The sequence below is a fragment of the Suricata suricatta genome, chromosome 10 (assembly GCF_006229205.1).
Source record: "Suricata suricatta isolate VVHF042 chromosome 10, meerkat_22Aug2017_6uvM2_HiC, whole genome shotgun sequence".
NCBI lineage: Eukaryota > Metazoa > Chordata > Mammalia > Carnivora > Herpestidae > Suricata > Suricata suricatta.
The window spans coordinates 37203175-37223702 of record NC_043709.1 but is presented as its reverse complement, the minus strand read 5'-3'; the positions used below and the strand labels follow the sequence as shown (position 1 = coordinate 37223702).

General features: G+C 37.8%; 1 protein-coding gene across 3 annotated transcripts in view; it reads right to left on the bottom strand.

Annotated features, from left to right (window-relative positions):
- Positions 1–17154, bottom strand: part of PPP1R12A (protein phosphatase 1 regulatory subunit 12A) — a 152001-nt gene extending 134847 nt beyond the window's left edge. For all 3 annotated transcript variants that reach the window (XM_029953210.1, XM_029953211.1, XM_029953212.1), the window contains exon 1: positions 16669–17154. In XM_029953210.1, coding sequence (XP_029809070.1) covers positions 16669–16905 — 237 coding nt within the window. In that variant the 5' untranslated portion in view covers positions 16906–17154. The remainder of the gene's footprint in view (positions 1–16668) is intronic.
- Positions 17155–20528: the final 3374 nt, after the last annotated feature.

Sequence of the window (20528 nt, the reverse complement as noted above, 5' to 3'; positions counted from 1 at the left end):
TACTACTAGTTTATTCCTTACAGTTTAGTGTCCTACACTTCCCTGAGACCCCTAAAAACACATATGCTGCTGTCCCCTACAATATCATCAAAGTAAATTTGGCTTTACTTGTAAGTTCCTAATGAATTCTTCTAAACTTGAAAAGCACAGAAATATAAACACAAAATTCTGCATGCATTGTTAGACAGTTCACCAAAACCCTAAAAATATCTAACCATGAATCCTTATTCTCTGGTTTTTCTATAGCCTCATAAATTGCTGTGCAGTATTCACACTTCCAGAGAACTAGGGAGACCTAAGGAAAAAGGTGAAGTCCAAGACAAAAAAGCCAAAAAAAACAAAAAAACAAACAAAAAAAAAAACAGTGCCCAACAAGATTCTGATTTATTATTTATAGTCAGGCTGCCCGTCCTCCATACTAGCTTAAGATCTAGCATACCCTTTATGCATAAATTTCATACTTCATTATAATTTCTTATTCATTGCTCGCCTTCCCCAATATCATCCACATACACTCTGCATCTGACCTATACAGAAAGAACACAGTATTTACTGAATGAATGTAGCTGTGCAAAGCACACGGTCACCTAGTTGTCCAAAAGAGAAACCAAGTGCATTGACATCTTTGGCACCTATTTTCTCAAGCCAATTCATACTCATTCTATTTCCCAAATATGTCTTGAGTCCATCTACTGTTTTCCAACTGCAGTGCCATTAATCTAGTTCATCTCTTAAGACTATTCAACTTCCTAGTCTCCCTGCCTCCAGACTTGTCCTATTTGTAGTGTGTTCTCCACATTGCAAAGTGACTTTTCTTAATGAGAAAATCTGATTGTCTCATTTAACCCGATTAAAATCTCTCAACACTGGAGTGCCTGTGTGCCTCAGCTGGATAAGCAACCAACTTCAACTCAGCCCATGATCTCGCAGTCAATGCGTTCAAACCCTGCATTGGGCTCTGTGCTCACAGCTAAGAGCTTGGAGCCTACTTTGGGTTTTGTGTCTCCCTCTCTCTCTGCTCCTCCCTTGCTTTTGCTCTGCCTCTCTTTGCTTCTCAAAAATAAATAAACGTTAAAAAAATTTTTTTTAATCCTTTGGGGTGTCTGGGTGGCTCAGTCAGTTAAATGGCTGACTTCAGCTCAGGTCATGATCTTGCGGTTTATGGGTTAGAGCCCCACATGGGGCTCTGTGCTTACAGCTCAGAGCCTGGAGCCTGCTTCAGATTCTGTCTCTCCCTCACTCTCTGCCCCTCCCCTGCATGTGCTCTTGTCTGTTTCTCAAAAAATGAAAAAAAAATTAAAAAATAATATTAAAAAGAATCCTTCAACACTCCTGTACACCTTCAGCTCTCTGGATATACTATGCCTTCTCTCTGAAATAATTTTCTATGTCCTTCTGTCCTTCACAACCCTGGCTTTTTTACTCAGTACTAAGCAGCTCAAACATCAGCTTTCTCTGGGATGCCTTCCTCTTCCCTGTATCTAGGTGAGATGTGCCTTCACAAACTTCATTCACAGCACTCTGTACCACTACCATCACATATCATTACACATAACTGACATAAATGCTTAATTACCTCTGTATTTATCTGTACACCCTAGTACACTGCAAGTTCTGTTAGGGCAGGAACAATGTTTGGGCCTTCTTCTTTGCCATCATAACCACAGTCATGAATGCTAAGCCTAGGCTGGAGTTAGAGGGACCAGGAGAAAATAATTACAGCCTCTGCCACTGCCTCAATTCTTAGTGATAAACACAGAAAGTAATTTCATTCTTTAAAAGATATCATAGCTTACTGAGAGATATAATTCACACATCATACAATAACCCATGTCAAGTGTAATTATCAAAAGAATTTTAGTACAGAATTGTATAACCATCACCAGAATCAATTTTAGAACATTTTTATCATCCTAAAAAATGCTATACACCTTGGCAGTCAGTCCCCCTTTCCTTGCAACTCTAGCCCTTGGCAACCATGAATCTATCTCTGTCTCTATGTATTTGCCTATTCTAAACATTTTATATAAATGGAATCATGTAATATGTGGTCTTGCATGACCAGCTAACTTTCCTTCATACATCATTTATATTATATATTGTATCAAGTATTAGTACTGCTTCTTTTTATTGCCAAATAATATTCCACTGATTCCAGTAACATAATATAGGACATTTTATTTATCCTTCCAAGTGATGTACATCTGTGTTGTTCCCACTTTTTGGCTTTTATGAATAATGCTATTAGCATCAATATACACATTTTTGTGTGGACATGTTTTCAATTGTATTGGACATACCTAGGTCATATACCTAGGAGTATAACTGCTAGGTTATATGTTAAATCTATGTTTAACCTTTTGAGGAACTCCCACACTGTTTTGTCAATGGCTTCACCATTTCATATTACCATCAACAGTGCAGAGGGTTCTAATTTCTCCAGACCTTAGTCAATACTTGATATCATCTGCTATTTTTATTCTAGCCATTCTAGTAGGTGTGAAATAAGGCTTTGATTTGCATTTCCCTGATGGCTAAGTAATTTCATTCTGTAAACTCCATGAGAGTAGTGCTGATATCTGTTTTGTTTAGAAAGGAAATCCCCCACAGGGCACCTAGGTGGCTCAGTTAGGTGCCGGACTTTGGCTCAGGTCAGGATCTCCCAGTCCATGGGTTCCAGCCCCACATCAGGCACTGTGCTGACAGCTCAGAGCATGGAGCCTGCTTAAGACAGTGTGTCTCCCTCTCTTTCTGCCCCTCCCCCACGCTTGTGCTCTGTCTCTTCTCTCTCAAAAATGAATAAACATTTAAAAAATTTTAGAAAAATGAAATCCCCCCACCCCTGGCATTTAATAGCACATGGTACAGAACAGGCCTTTGATTCTGTTTAAGTGAATGTATAAAAGCTAGTATGGATTTGGGAACATTTTTCTTTCAGGTGTGCATGTAATGGGAGATATTAACTGTATGTAGTAAGTAAAGGAGAAAAGATGGCCTTGAGATTTTAGTTTAGCAAAAGGAAGACTGATATAGCATCAAAAAAAATGGAATACATTAAAAAAGGAGAATAGATCATATAAAGAGAAAAACTGAAATAGGAATGAATGATAAGAGAATGAAAAAAGAGAGAGACATGAGAACCTTGGAACATTCTTCTTTAAGAAAGAAACAGATAAAAAAGAAAAAGGACACTGAACAGGAATATTCACAAGACAAACAAGAAGGGAATAGTATCATAAAAGGCCCAAGACATCTGTTAAGTTACTTATAATCTAAACATAACTTTCTCAGGATGTCTTTCCTGATATTTTAGGTTAAGTTCTCCTAATAAAAACTTTCATCCCACCCTGTATATTTATTCTAACACTTACTAAAATTGTAATCATTTGTTCATGCTGCCACCTCACTAGAGTATACACTACATTCAGACAGGGAATGTTGTTTTTAGAGATTTGTACAATGCCACGCATACAGTAAATAATGATTTTTATATTTGTTGTATGAATGAATTAATCACTAATTTAAATGAGTAACATCATATATTTGTAAAAATACAAATACTGTTTAACATTTTAAATAACTTATACACAAATTTTATTAACATACAGAGTAATAAAATAATAAGACATTTTCTTATGGGTGACTGAGAAAAGAAATATGATGTTATTACATTATGAATATTTAACAGATGTTATGTCAGGAGCACGTTCAAGGTTAGTCTTCCAAGTCAGATATACTAGAGGCCTTACTGAAAATGTCTTTGCATAATTAAGCATTAAAACAGCATATAATTCTGAGCAGAACATATAAAATTACAGGTGGAATTTCTAAAAAAAAAAAAAAAAAAAAAATCCTAACAATACAATGTCATGAGCAAAGATATACATAGTATGATATCCACCATATAAAAAATTGAAAACATACTAAATATTCATCATCAGACAATTGGGAAAATAAACTTTGGGATATACTCGTGTGTACACACAGACACAGTGGAGTACTATGTAGCCATTAAAAAGGAAGGTGTATATCAGTATTAACAGAAGTATTTTTAAAAACATATAATTTAAAAAGTGAGTTATAAACCAGAAAATTAATTATAACCCCATTTATAGAAAATTATATACTGGGGATGCCTGGTAGCTCAGTGGGTAAAGCATCTGACTTTGGTTCAGGTCATGATCTCACAGTTGGTGAGTATGAGCCCCACATCAGGCTCTGTGCTGATAGCTCAGATCCTGGAGCCTGCTTTGGGTTTTGTGTGTCCCTCTTCTCTGCCCCTCCCTCATTTGCGCTCTGTCTCTGTCTCTCAAAAATAAAATATTAAAAATATTCTAAAAAAAAAAAGAAAATTACAGATAAAGGAAAGTTTACTTAAGTTTTAAATGGGGATCGCTCCAGGCCTGAAAATCTGTATAGTATTTCTTTGTGTGTGTGTGTGTGTGTGTGTGTGTGTGTGTGTGTTTTAATAGGCTCCACATACAACATGGAGCTGGAACTCACAATCCTGAGATCAAGTGTGACATGCTCTACTGACTGAGCCAGCCAGGTGCCCAGCATTTGTTTTTCCATGATGCTTTAGTTACTTAAATAATTATTCTAAAATTTTATTTGGAATAAAATACATACAGAACTGTAAACACACTTGAAAGAAAGCCATGTTCAAAAGTAAAATGGAGATGAGGAAAATAAAAAGCAAGAGTAGATAGAAGACACTGAGGGCTTAATAATCACTTAAGGCTTTTCATTTATATTGCAGTAAAAGTAAAAATGCTGAGATGCTCAGAAACAGAGATTTTATTGTAAAAAATGATGGTTGAAAGAGTTAAATAGCAACATTTTGTAATGAAAAAATTTGAATATGAGACAGAGTTTTATGCAGATTGTTCCATGTACTTAGAAAAGATATGGGAATTACTGAACATGTCTTAACCTTTTAAGGAAAACTGTACAAATTAACATACCTTTGAGAAAAACAATAGCTCTAAATGAAATACAGTATTATAATATGGCAATTGCAGCATCAAAATCTTTTGTGGAAAAAACAAACATTTACAAAAAAGACCATGTTCAAATGACAAGATAAAACACTGACTTATTTCAGGCAAAATCTAGAACACAAGTACACCAGGCTAATCAGAAAGAAATTCTAAAACATACCCAAGTCCCATATAAAAAGAGTTAAATAAAATCCAATATACCCTCTTTTTTTTAAATTATATTCCAATTAAAATTAAGCATTTTGGAACATACCATCTAATCACTAAGAGTATTTAACTATGATTACCCATGTTCACCAGACATATCTCCAAATGACTATCGGTTTCAAAATTTAAAAACTCCCCAGAAAGGGGGAGAAAAAAAAAACCCCTCAATACTGAAGGTATTCAAAAGAACATTCTCAGGGCACCAGGGCAGCTCAGTCCAACTTCAGTTCAGGTCATGACGGCTTGTGAGTTTGAGCCCTATATTGGACTCTGTGCTGACGGCTCACAGCTCAGAGCCTGAAGCCTGCTTGGTATTCTGTCTCCATCTCCCTGTCCCTACCCCACCCAAATACAAATAAACATAGAAGAAAAAGAAAGAAGAAGAAAGGAGAAAAAGAAAGAAGAAGAAGATGGTTTTGGAGCTCAGGAGGAGTTCCAGAAATGTTCCAAGCAAAAGTATAAATATTATAATACATTTATGACCATCTAAAATAAGACTGAATGAAACATATGTACTTTAGTATGTTTCCCTTAAACGTAATTGGTATGCATGTATGTGTATGTGTTTTGACAGATAATCCAGGAAAATACACTTTTCCACAAGGTTAACTTCTAAGAAGGTGCCAATTCACATCTGCACAATTCTCTTTGCACTATGCAAGTATTCAAGAAAATGACAGAAACTTTCTACAACCTTACATTTATTTTTTGTTAGAGAACGTGTTAAACAAAAAAAATGTAATTTCAGCTCAAATATGACTTAATAAGCTAAAGTAATGCTTTTTAAGTGAAGCTCTCCCTTCAGAATACCTCACTTAATGCACATAAGGCATTTAAACAGATTACTAAAAAGGTGACAGCTGAGGAATGCCTTCATTTCTTTCCATGGTTTCTACTAAATGTCATTTCAGAAATGCCTATACAACACATGACAATGTGGAATGTCTCCACCCATGAAAGAGCATTTGAGTTGAAAGCAAGCACACTTAGGGCAGTGAGACAGAGCTCAAGTTTGTCTTTTTATGGTTAGCTTAACAATGAAAAGATAAACAACCTAAATACTAATAAGGTCAGAAAATACTGGCATACAGGGAGATTCACAGTGAAAGTGTTATTCAGAAAACAAAAACTGTGATTAAAAATCATCTGAAAATATAAATTAGCTTCTAATGTCAATATGCTAGCGATTCCTTTTCTAAACCAGTAACGTACAACTTGTTTGAAGGAATTCATTTTTAAAGTATGTTGCATAGACCAAGCAAAATTCTACTTACATCGGTAATCAGGAATATATTTCATTTCAAAAATAAATCTAAGATCCTGTTAAATTTTGACTGTAATAATGACTCTCTTTGCATCTGAAACATTGTAAAAGTAACTTATTGGTATAAGCACTTTTACAACAACATTTTTAATGTTTGTTAGTCTATTGTATTTACCCATACAACCATCATCATTCTGTTTTCTATGAACTCTGCTCTTCACAAGATTGGCTTACACTGTATTCAATTTTTTTTAACCAATAAACACTGTGCACTTGCTAAACTAAAACTCAGATACCAAAGGGGATTTAAAGAAAAATGAATCAAAGTCTCTATTTGAAAGAATCCACCTATTTTGTCTGGAAATAAAATATACTAACAATAGCTGGTAGTGTAGAGGTACCAAACTTAGGAGCTTAGACAGTAGAGAATCACTGTGTAACCCAGCAGTCAAGCAAGTCCACACTGTGCTTGGGAGCTGTACTTTAATATAAAAAAACTGGAAAATATATTCCAGAGGAAGATTACATGTGCAACAGCTGACAAATATAAACATGAAACTGGTGGTTCCTATCATATGAATTGGTGGGTCATTTTCACTGATCTCCTGAATCTCTTTAGGTGAGTTCTTTTTTGTTCCACATTGAGTAATCAGTGGCCGGGCACTTGACCCCTGATGATATGGCCTGCTATCACCTGCAGGCTATCATATCATATCCTGCCAGAAGGAGGACACACAGAATAGAGTCATGAAATCTGAACTACCCTCTCTACTTTCATGAAAGACTATCAAGAACATCTGTGGTCAACACAGCAATAATTTTATGAACTGACATAAGTCCTCAGTGTCTTTTATTTATTTGAATACTACATACTTTTTGTTATTCTTTTTCTTTACAAAAATGATGATAGTATAAGGTGATCAAGCTATTTTTAAAGTCCTAACAAAAAAATTAGGCTACCTTCTTTTCATCACTGAAATTTAAGAAAACATTTTATTAGTCTATGAAATATAAAATTCTGGAAATCAGTGACTGGATGGACAAATAAATCACATTTCAAATGGTGCTCTCACTAACAAGAAGGAAAAAAATTCTATTGTCATTTCTAAGTTAAAACCTGAAATATAATGTCTAACTTTTACAAAATGAATTAAAAACTCGAGTACTTTTATAACCAACAAAAGGCTTCCAATTAAAATCAAATATGATTAACATTAAAAAGTTTGTTTTACTAATTCATAATATAGGTAATTTCACTAGCATTTCATGTCATATTTCAAGTCCTAATTATGAATACCAATAATCATTATACAGGCAGTAAGTTGCAGATTAAATGGTAGTGACAAGTGAAGGCTGTTTTCTTTTTTTTAAGTTAATACGGATATGAGTTTACCTTTATCTCTTTTCATTAAAAATGTGTGTAAAGTCTATATTATAAATGCATACATAAAAGTGCCTACAGCATTAATAAATTATCATTAGGATAAAGGAAAACAAAGATGTTTAAAGACTAAACTCTATGTCTTAAAAAAGGAGAGTTTTTGTTGCAAGTTCCTTTGCAACCTCCCAAAGCACCTGATCAAATATTCTGTAAATATGCAGCATTTGGATGGCTTAGCTGGTTAAGCGTCCAACTTCAGCTCAGGTTATGATTTCATAATTTGTGGGTTTGAGGCCCATGACAAGCTCTGTGCTGACAGCTCAGAGCCTGAAGCCTGCTCTGGATTCTGTGTCTCCCTCTGTCTCTTCTCCTCCTCTGCTCACACTTGGTCTCTCTCTCTTTTAAAAATAAATTAATTTTTTTAATTAAAAAAATATATATTCCCTACATAAAGGCCAGTAAAAAACAATCTCTTAAGTTCTTAAAATTTAGGACAGATTCTGAGGTATTTTTAAAAAATATTTATTTTGAAAGAGAGAGAAAGAGGCAGAGAGAGAATCCCAAGCAGGCCCTGTGCTGTCAGCACAGAGCCCACACAGGGCTCAGTTTCATGAACCCTGAAATGGTGACCTGAGCAGAAATCAAGAGTCCAATGCTTAACTGACTGAGCACTGGAACCCTTGCTTCCGAGATTAATTTAGGTATAGTATTACTATTTCAGTTACCACAGAAAGCTAATAAAAGTGTTGCCCAGCTAAAGCAAACGTAGATGAAGAAAAAATTATATATATGTGTGTGTAGGGTGTTTCACTTAATTCTCTGACAGATAAGCCTGTAACTACTAATCATCAAACATAATGACTAGAAGATTCAAGAATACTTTCTTCAGATTTACAGGGTTTTTTTTTTAATGTTTTTTATTCATTTTTGAGAGACAGCGCTAGCAGGGGAGAGTCAGAGAGACAAGGAGACACAGAATCTGAAGCAGGCTCCAGGCTCTCAACTAGCCAGCAGCACAGAGCCTGATGCAGGGCTCAAACCCACGAACCATAAGATCATGCCCTGAGCTGAAGCTGGACGCTTAACCAACTGGGCCACCCAGATGGTTCAGCTGGCTAAGCGTCACACTCTACACTCTGGATTTCAGCTCAGGTCATGATCTTACATTTGGTGAGATTGAGCCCCATATCTGGCTCTGCATTGATAGTGCAGAGACTGCTTGGGACTCTCTTGCTCTCGCTCTGCCCCTCCCCTGCTTATGTGCATGGATGCATGCATGTGTTCTCTCCCTCAATCTCTCACAAAATAAATAAACAAACATAAAAAAACTTTCAAAAACACACAAAAATAAGATATCTAGCATAGTGTTAAGTTTGAGCTTTGGAATCAAATAGACCTGTGTGTTAGAACCCAGCTGTCGTTTATTATCATGGTAATCTTAAGCAAGTAAAAAGGGATGCTGTGAGAATTAAATAAGATATTGGTTGTAAAAGCATGTACCACAGTGTTCCACATATAACAAGTCCTCACCAAATGTTCACCAGTCAAGTCTATCTCTTAATAAAACCCTGTGATAAGCCGTGGCTAATATATATCCAATTCCAACATAGAATAATCTCAAAAGACTGCTGGGGGTCTTCAAAGAGGTCTATAAATTGTCAATACACCATCTTTTCAAAATGACTGTGGAATCCCATACACTTTCAAAAGAAAAGTAGGGGTGAAAACAGCATTATTTTTTAGGCAGAAAGGAATGAAACTACCAACTTTGGGAACTCTCAAGAAGTAATAAAGTACTGCTATAGCAGTTAACATAATTTTCTATACCCACTATCTCCCACGGAAGTCATCTTTCAGGGCACCTGGGAGGCTCAGTTCAGCGAACGACTTTGGCTCAGGTCATGAGCTCACAGTTTGGTTTGTGAGTTCAAGCCCACGTTGGGCTCTGTGCTGACAGCTCAGAGGCCTGGAGCCTCCTTCAGATTCTGTGTCTCCCTCTCTTTCTCTTAAAAATGAATAAACATTAAGAAAAAAAAGTCATCTTTCTAGTTATCTCTAAAAAAAATCCTCTAACTACAGACCTTTTTTTTTTTTTTTTTTTTGGAGATTTTACTTTTAAATAATCTCTACACTATCATGAGGCTTAAAACTTTAAGATCAAGAATCGCCATGGTCCACCAACTGAGCCAGCCAGGTGCCCTTAGTCATTTTTTTAAATACAACTATTTTTCCTATGTGAACAGCATTTGTAAAATGTGGTAACAAATTTCTTCTATTCCTTCTCATTCTTCTACCTGGCTGCACTATAAAATGCTCAGTCACAGCTTGCAATCACACTAGCTGAAGCACACGAAAGATGGTCTTGGTTATGACACTTCAAAGTCAGACCACAAAAGTGTTGCCAGGAAGCACAAAGGCAGGAACTGCAGAGAAGGCATTATAACAGTAGCAATGTGGGCACTGGTGTCCTACCCCCACACCCCATATATGGCTAGGGTTGTCCATTTATTTGCAGGAAGTGAAGGGCCAGTTTGAGGTTAGTAGTTTTGTTTGTTTAGGTGGTTTTTTTCTTCTTTTAATGGATTTAGGATGGTTTCAATAGAAACTTAAGAGCTATCAGCATAAAGTGTTACAGTCTAATAAGAAAATTATGTAGAAAAATAATTTATACTACACATTCCTTAAAATAGATATTACTTATAAGTGACTCAGTAGATTCTTCTAAGATCATAACATCCCCCACCTCAAAAAATAAAGAACTCTATCTTCAGTTTTAAACAGATTTCTCATATATAGCAATTACACTATTCTCTAACAAGAGACTCAATATCAGCTGCTTCCAATCTCTCTTCTTTTTGGTTGGAAAACACTTTAAGTAGCCCTATTAGAATACTTTTAAATAGAGTTACATTTCAGAGTACAATTCAGTGAAAATGCCTTGGCTGAGAAGATTAAGCACTTAAGAAAAGACTGCACAAAAGTACTCCTTTTACTGTCAAGAAGGGAGCCACATATTTTTATAAAAAGCTTCAAATGACTTCCTTAGAAGTTGATAAAATTTGTATTTTAAGAGCAAAAGGACTGAATACTAAACTTATCTGCAAGTCTATGAAAAGTAAAAGGAGAACATTATTTTAAAATTATAATAGTACAGAACATGGGTCTAATTCTATTTTGTATTCCTCTGTAGGATCTAGTTGAGTCTCCTATAAAGAAGGTGACAAATCAATTAATGATTCAACTAAATATTTTTCTATCACTTAACCAAGATTTAAACTGATTTAGGATTTTTTATTAGGAAGAATGTTAATATTCAGAAATTTTTTTAAAGCTCAAGATACTACAACAAATCTGCACCCAATATCCATAACAAAGACTTTCATTTGTTTTATAAAAACATAGAAGTTCTACTATGTGTAGTAAGTATTGGGTGGGAAGTGTTTAAAAAATTTATCTTACAATATACGGATAAGTATAAAACTTCCTACTTATAATACAAGATAAAAGATACAAATGAAAAAATCCTTAAGTGAGTACCTACAATGAGGCAGGCTCTGGAAATACAAAAATATGGGAAATTGGGTCCTTACCATCTATCAGAAAAGTCAAACTTAAAAACAAACACTATTCAGTAAGAAGCCTTTCGATAGCAGCAGTGAGGCAAAATATAAGGAATAATGAGCAACCCAGAGAAAAGAGTGCCATAATATTATACAAATTCAAAGGACAGAAAGATCCCTTCTACCTGGCAACTCCATTGAACCCAGAAGAATAAGTAGGATTTTGATTGACAAAGAAGGGAGGGAAGATATTCTAGTGGCATAAGCATGGAAAGAAAAAAGTAAAGAGTAAAAAACAGAACACAGTGGGGCCACCAGGTGGCTCAGTTGGTTAAGCGTCTGCCTAACTTCAGCTCAGGTCATGATCTCACAGTTCATAGGTTCAAGCCCCATGTACAGCTCTATGCTGACAGCTCATAGCTGGAGCCTGCTTCGGATTCTGTATCTCCCTGTCTCAACCCCTCCTGCTCATGCTCCCTGTCTCTCTCTCTGTCTCAAATATAAGTAAACATTAAAAAAAATAGAACACAATGGGGGCACCTGAGGGCTCAGTTGGTTGGGCGTCCAACTTGGGCACAGGTCATGATCTCACGGTTTGTGAGTTCAAGCCCCTCGTCGGGCTCTGTGCTGACAGCTCAGAGCCTGAAGCTTGCTTTGGATTCTTTCTCTCTCTCTCTCTCTCTCTCTCTCTCTCTCTCTCTCTCTCTCTCTCTCTCTCCCTCCCTCCCTCCCTCCCTCCCTCTCTCTCTCCCTCTCTCTCTCTCTCTCTCTCCCCCTACGCTGCTTGTACGCTGTCTCTCCCTCTCTCTCAAAAATAAATAAACAGGGAGACCTGGGTGGCTCAGTCAGTTAGGTGGCTGACTTTGGCTCATGTTCGACTCAGGTCATGATCTCGTAGTTTGTGGGTTCAAGCCCCGCCATCAGGCTCTGTACTGACAGCTCAGAGGCTGGAGCCTGCTTTGGATTCTGTGTCTCCCTCTCTCTCTGACCCTTCCCTGCTCATATTGTCTCTCTCTCTCAAAAATAAACATTAACATTTAAAAAAAAATAAACATAAAAATTAAAAAAATTGAACACAGTGGAGATATATCAGGTATAAGCTTAATGATGAAACACTATGATTTTTAAAGGAAAGGAGCAACACAATCAAAATGATACTGTTAAAAAATTATTCTGATGGCAATATGAATGCTGGATTGGACCAGACAGAGAGGAGAAGCAGATAAAGCAATTAGCCTATTATTATACTCTAGAAATAAAATAATAAAGGTATGAACTAGGTTGATAATCAGAGTAGCAAGGAAAAGAACTGACTGGATATATGTAGACAAGGGGATAAGTAAACAACGGAATCTTAAGCTTGATCCAGAGATTAATGACATCAGTAAAAGAATCAGAGGCATTAATAAGAAGAGTAGGCTTGGTAAAGAAAGATTTAAGTTTTATTTCAGGCTGAATTCGAAGAAATTCCTGACAATGATGTAAAACTAACAACAGGTACCTGAATATGGCTAATGTCTTAAGATACGAAAAAAAACCACACACACATATATATATCTATATATCTAAAGTTAAGTGATGAAAGTAGATTATAAAACTGTACTTTAGCTATGAAAATCCATGTTTAAATAAGAATTCTTAGACGAAATCACAAGGGTAAATGCAAATACAGTAGTTGCTATTCCATGACAAAGGGTGTGGAACTCTATTTTCTACATTACTACTTAAATATATATTTTTAAGTATAGAATCATAATATATTGAATAATATTTCATCTTAAGCCAATACTTCATCATCACTAGAAAAATGGAAATGAGAAATTGGAGCTCTGCAGAAATGGAAGAACTGGAAACTGAATTGGAAGTTAAGAAGATAAAATTTTAAGGTAAAATCAAAGGTTAAACTCAAAACTGTTGGAAGAAATCTCAGTCCTGCATTTTATGCACACCAGTATCAGTAAGACTCAGCAATAAGGCATTTTACAGAAAGCTCTATTACTCTCCTAAACCTATAATGTATACTGAAGTACAGACACAGGTCACAAGACAGAAAACTCTTATCAGGTAACAATAAAATCAGAGCTGATTAATGCCCACGAATAAAAATGAAAATCTACTCTAGACTTCAGTTCTAGAAAATTAGAGGTTTATTTTAACTTCAGTACTATTTAGTATTGTTTTCTAGCTCTAGGAGTCAGGGGGAGGGAGGCTATTCCAGAGACCAAGACAGGAAATTTGACAAGCAACACTGCTTTTCTCTAATATAGATGACATATTTCTATACAAAAAGAATAGCTGAAATATTCGGTATCTTTTGTAATTTTCAATGAGAAAGCACCTTCAACCAGTAAATTTTTTTTTTAATTTTTTCTTCTTATTTTTTTAAATTGAGACAGAAACAGAGCATGAGTAGGCGAGGGGCAGAGACAGAGACAGAATCGGAAGCAGGCTATGAGCTGTCAGCACAGAACCTGATGTGGGGCTCAAACCCACGAATCGTTGACACCATGACCTGATCCAAAGTCAGCCGCTTAACTGACTGAGCCACCCAGGCGCCCCAATAAATTTTGAAATAAAAGCTGCTTACATTAAAAATGGATGTAAAATATTAGATTAGGTATATTTAAGGATTGTGAAGTTTCTAAAACTATCCTGACAGTGAAATTTAAGATACTTGATTAAAAACAAAAACATAAACAAATATTACAAAAGACTAACCCATAATTAACCTAGCAAAAACATTTTAGGTATTACATGATCTTTTCAGAGGTTAAATTAAAAAAATACTGTTCTAGGGCTATTAAATCAATGGGTCAATTTTAGGTTTGAAATTTTAAGTATTTAAAAAAAGCAGCATTCAAGATATTTCTTAAAAGCTTAAAATTTTCTTGTGATTCTTTTAAATAATTGTATTTATCACCTTTCACTATCTGTTGTTCTAAATTTGCCCAAAGCGAACTCCTTGTTCTCACAGTAAAAATGGGGGAAAAGTATAGGAGTTGATAAAAGAGAAATGAGTGGAGAAAACATGGTAAAAATTTTAATGCTTAATGTTTTAAAGACCTTGGCTTCACTGATTTAAGGAATGTGCAGATAAATCACAAAAAGATATTATGCAAATGATTCTGCATAAGCTTCAAAACTTTTGCTTAGCACGCTTCTCAGCTAAAACAAAATACCCAATGAAGACTACCCCTGTACGGTGCCAAACTAACTACTGAATTCAGTTAATCAGGAAAAACTGATATGTCTGATAATTCCTGCAACGTGTCCAAATTGAGAGGGAGGAAAAAACCCTTAAGTCTGTTATGTGTATTTTCTCTTCCTACCTAAGCCAATATTAATATTACATTAACATAAGTATTAAAAAATTTCCTTTCTCCAAGCCACGAACAACTGGGTTCCTCTACAAATATAATAACTTTAAATTTCTATTTGACAATTTTAATAAAACATATTGATGTAAACATTTCTCCAATTGTACCTTGACCTCAAGCATACAATAAATGTCTTCCAGAATCAATTCCGTACTAACACATGCAAATTACACTTGAAAGATACTTAAAGATTCTTCATCTTATATAACCACAGTTATTATTTTTAACCCAAAAAGTTTCTGTCATTCTCAATACCATGTTTTTAGAATCTAGAGATTGCTATGCTTTAAATTAAACCTCAACCAAATAAAAAGTATGCTATACATCAGACACTCTAATGGGAAAGAAAAAGAACTCAAGACCACACTATGTTTTTACTGGGTTCCACATTCTAAATACCAGATTTGTCCTGTAACTTGTCAGTCATTTCAATTCATCCAGTCAACTCTGTAAACAAAGGCCATAGCCAAGTTTGATAGGAGAATTCAATTAAATAAAACTTAAAACGGTCATCATTCACCAAACAGGAAGCAGCAAAAGGAAAAATGCCACCACACACCTCTTTTAAAAAGGCAGCGAGGCAATATTCATAAAATACAAAGCCTTAAATTTCAATCTCCCAAACAAGTTTTTGTTACAGCATTAAATAAAATACAGCTACGATCTTCCATATATAACCACAACTTTGAGATGGGTCTACAAATCTTTTCATTCTAAGGGGAAGTTATTGCTGTAAAGTCGTTTTCTAAGTTAATTCCAAATTGCCCAGTAAGAAAATGTAGAGTGTATGTCTTGTCACCTATTACCACCACTTAAAAATCGCTTTTTTATGCAGAACTCTACGTGGTTGTGTTGCTTTTGGCCTGTTAAAGGCAAAGCAACATTATCTCTGGATTGCCAATAGTTTCTCCTTATTTGGCTAACATTGAGAGATCCCAATCAGAGTACTATAAAACTTTAACATGCACAAAGCATCCATTTTGAGAAAAGTTTCTGACTAGCTTTCTTTTTTTTTTTTTTTCCCACCCCCAAAAGGAAAATCAGAGCTTGGTAATCGGCTCTGAAAAGAGTGCCCCGTGTTTATTCTTCTCTTTCTAACCCCAGTGCACACCCCAAGACGCGGGGCTCAAGGATCTCTGACACTGCAGCAAACTCTTCTCCGTGAAGACACTTCAGTACGTTAGGGTCCGGCGGTGGGCAAGCCCTTTGAACCCTTCCTTACCGTACCCACCTCCAGCCCCTCCCTTTCACCCGGTGCAGATCAGCTAATTACACCCGTTTCCCCCCTCCCCATTGACCAACAATAATAAAGGAGAAAACAGGAAATCCTCCGCTCAGGCACTCCGCTTAGGGCTCTTGATTACTATTATTACCATCATCATTTGTAATCAAGCCCTAAAAACTACAGCATATCCAATGCCCACCTACAAGCCCAAGACGTCCATCTGCTCAAGTGTCCCTAATGCCCTCGTTGGTTATTTTCTTTAGCATCCCCCGTCGTGCAAGTATATCACTGACATCGGGCCCAGGTACAAGCCCAGTACACCCCGCCCCGTCTCGACCCCAACTCCCAGACACACGTCTACAAATGGACCTGGGGCCCCAAGCCGACCACAGTCCCTTTTTCCTCTGCCCCGGAAATCACCCAGTTCCCAACTGCAACATCAACTAATCTGAAGGGGGCCTCACGCCAGAAGCCTCCCTCCACTAGTTCTCTCCCTCCCACCCTCCCTCCCTCGCGGGAAGCCGCCCCCTCACCCCGCAGCAGGGAGTCTCCCGCCGCCCCCAGCCTCCGGAGGCCGAGAGCCTAGAGAAGGCCCCAGCGGGAGGCCGACGAGAACCCGCAGGGTCAGGAGAGCCAACGGCGGGGTGCACAGACCTGGTGCAGGGCAGTGAGTCCGTCCACATTAGCGTAATTGATGTCGGCGCCGCGGTGCAGCAGCTTGAGGACCTCGTCCGTGTCGCCGCTGGAGCAAGCAGCCAGGAAGACGGCGCCATCGTCGAACTTCACCTTGGTCTTCTGGCGCTTCACCACGGGAGGCTCGAGGTCCGTCTCGGAGCCGATCCAGCGCTTCAGCTGCTCGTTCCGCTTCTGCTTCGCGTCCGCCATCTTCATCCCCTCTCCTGCCGCCGGGTCTTCTTATCGAGAGGCGGGGGAAGGGGGAGGCGGAGAGGGAAGAGAGGGAAGGCAGGGGGTGTGTGACTGTTTCTATGAGTGCGGGCCAGAGGAGGGCTGGGAACCGGGAGGAGACGCTCGAGACTTCCAGTATCCCACAGAGCACTGGGGCGGCGCGCCCGGCCGAGCGGACCTCCCTTCCTACCTCAGAAGCCCTCCCGCCCCCGGCCCGGTCACCCGTCACCAGCAGCCAATCTAACGTAACTTCGCGAGATCCGGACAGGGAGGCGCCCTTCGGCCAACGCGCATGCGCCTTAGGGCTGTGCCCGCCCCAGGAAGAGCGCTCGCGCGAACTACGGCGGGGGCGGCCGGGCCACCGGAGGGAAGCGGGTGTGGTCCAGGCCGCCCGGGCTGCCGGGGCTGGGACCAACCTGGAAGGGCGGAGACAGGGAAGGAAGGTTGTCCCGCCAGGCTGAGGACTCCTGGGGTTCCGGAGGCCAACAGTCGGTCTGTTCGGTGGCTCTATCTGGCCGACCTGCCTTCAGGGCTGCCTGAGCTCCGCGGAGTCGTTAGCTCTGGGCGGAGGATTTTCCTATTGGCTGCGTTATTTGAACGGAATGGAGGATAGGTGAATTAGGCGCTTGTAATTTCTCTTTCTGAGGAATTCGGCTGAACTTGGGCATGTCCATATTGATAAGCTCTTAAAAGCGTGGTCTGTGTAGCTGAGGGCTTTGGTGGTAGTTACCCCAGATCTCAGCCCTTAGTGAACGCCGGGTAACAAGGGTTGACCTGCGGTAACTGCGGTGGCTTCCTGCCAACCTCCACTATCGAAACGTCTTCCCCCTTTGCTTGTCTTCTGTTTTGTTTTTTTCTCTCGCGCGTATTTCGGCTCTTCTTACCTTACTTTCAGTGCTTCAAGCCTGCCTTGTACTACCAAGGGAGCTTAGCTCAGCCTGGTTACTGATCCTGACCTTTTAAGGGATTTCTGGTTCCTGCTCCATCGCTTTCTAAGGATGGGTGAAGACCCAGCTGCTTCTAGAGTTCAAAGGAATGTTAATATTACGCAATTGATTCAGTTGGTATTTATTGAATATTTACTATGAGCCAGTCATTGTTCTAGGCACTGGCCATACATTGACATAAGAATATATTTGAATACATTGAAATAAGGACATATTTAAACCACCGTTTTAGGTCACGTATTAAAAAAATACTTTGTAATTCATTATAATCATAAAAAAAGGGCTTTTTATCTCTGTCTTGTTAGACACCGCACAAACGACTTGTAACAATAGTAAAGTCTTTGAAGCCATCTGTTTACAATCTCCACCAATAGATATTTTTCTAAACACCACTGTTTTCATCCACGAAATATTTTTAGAACCTTTAGAGCCAAAGTAAGAAAAGTCCTAACTCTTTACCATTGAATGGAACTTTAGGGAACATCTAGACTGAGTCCCCAACAAACTAATTTTACTCAGCAGCAGGATTAGGATTCCTTTGGCAAATATTTTACACCTGTACTAGGTCAGGCATCTAGATGCTGGGGATGCAGCAGTGAGCAATTAAGCTTTTCTTATCGTCCAGTACACTACATCGCAGCCTTTCATGTTGAGAAATAAAATAATTGAGCAAAATGCAAGTAGGAAGCCACCTGCCCTGTGAGACTGAATTTTCTGAACTGCAATTACTAAGATAGTAATAAAAACCCAAATTCGGGTAAAAATAGTTCCTCTGAAAATATTGTAGAAATAGAGAGTGAGTGTAACATGCATAAAACACACCAATGGTAATATCAGATCTTTGAATAATGTTGGTGATAGGTGCTGAAGAACTGTTAGCACTAAAATACAAAATTTCTATTCACTAAGAATCCTAGAATACAGCTCTCATAATAAAAGGAAGGAATCTGAGGATTTGTCAGCTTTTCTGTCTACCTAGAAAAATTTAACAGCTTATCCTCACTGTTTCCCAAGAATAAGATGGTCTTCTTTGGTAGCTCTTGAAAGTGTTCCAGAATACAGATTGGTATCTCAAGTTTCCATTTGGACCAGAGTTTGGTGGGAAGTATGCTTTTTTGGATTCAAGCACTTCAAAATGTAAAATGTGTAAGACAGTAGTTTATTAATAAAACATAAATAAGTATCAGTTACCAAAGGCTACCAGTCAAAAACAAAAGAACAAAAACCCACCTGGGCTGTTAATGTATGCAAATTTCATTGAGTTTAGCTTCCAGTCAGCAAGTTCCAAGTTAATCTCATTAGAAGTGCTCTTTTTTTTCTTTTATTGTTTCTTGTCAAGTTGGTTTCTATACAACACCCAGTGCTCATCCCAGCAAGTGCCCTCCATGCCCATCACCCCCTTCCACTTTCCCTCACCCCTATCAGCTCTCAGTTTGTTCTCAGTATTCAAGAGTCTCTCAATGTTTGCCTCCCTCCCTCTCCCCCAATTTTTTCCCCTTCCTCTCTCCCATGGTCCTCTGTTAAGTTTCTCCTGTTTGACTTATAAGTGAGAACATATGGTATCTGTCCTCTGCCTGACTTATTTCGCTTAGCATCACACCCTTGAATTCCAACCATGTTGCTACAAATGGCCAGATTTCATTCTTTCTCATTGCCACGTAGTATCCCATTGTATAGATAAACCACATCTTGATCCATTCATCAGTTGATGGATGTTTAGGCTCTTGCTATGACTTGGCTATTATAGAAAGTGCTGCTATGAACATTGGGGTGCATGTGCCCCTATGCATCAGCACCCCTGTAACATTGGAAGTACTCTTAAAATGCCACCTGCTTTGCATTTAAGTTACAATGATTGATTTGAAGAATTTAAATTAAATCATTAAGTTACTTTCAATACTCACACACATGAAGCTAGATATTTCTCTGTGCTCTCTCTGACGTACCATCACCTAACGAGTCCAGCAGTAATATACTACATATACAGTCAAATTTATTAGAAAAACAACTAGAGAATATAATGTAACACCAATGCTTGTGTGTATATGGCTGTAGCTTAGTACCAACCTCTACGATGTGGAGATTTGTTACTTATAAATTAATCTAAATTTGAAAATATATTTGATTATTTGTAATATGTGAACACAGAACAATAAAAGGAAAAAGTTTAAAGTCATTCTAAGCAAAAAATAAAAACTTCAGAATTAGCCTTTTGTTTAGTAAGAGAGGTTAATTTATTGCCAGATGGTAAAAAGCTCTTTTACATGTAAAAGAAGTTAGTCTCTATTAAAATAATTAAGAATTCTTGTGATGTAGATTGTTTCTTTGCTTAATTGATAGCTCAATGTTTTGCCAACCTTTACAATCTTTATAATAGTGAAGGCATATATCACTAGTACTATGTAGCATACTAAAATATTCCATAAACCTACTTTCTGTCCTGTGAATCTTTTTCCCTATTAACTGTTATTATGCAATTGGAAATGTATTTTGGTACAAAATGTACATAAGATATTGATAAGTACTTTTAGTCATACATTTAAACTCTCATCCGTAATTCAAACCTGAAATTCTAATTTACATTTATATAGTTGAGAATAGAATTCTCAAGGCAGTTTGGTCTTATCTCCTCTGCTCTACACCTGGCCTAGCCTCTCTTCC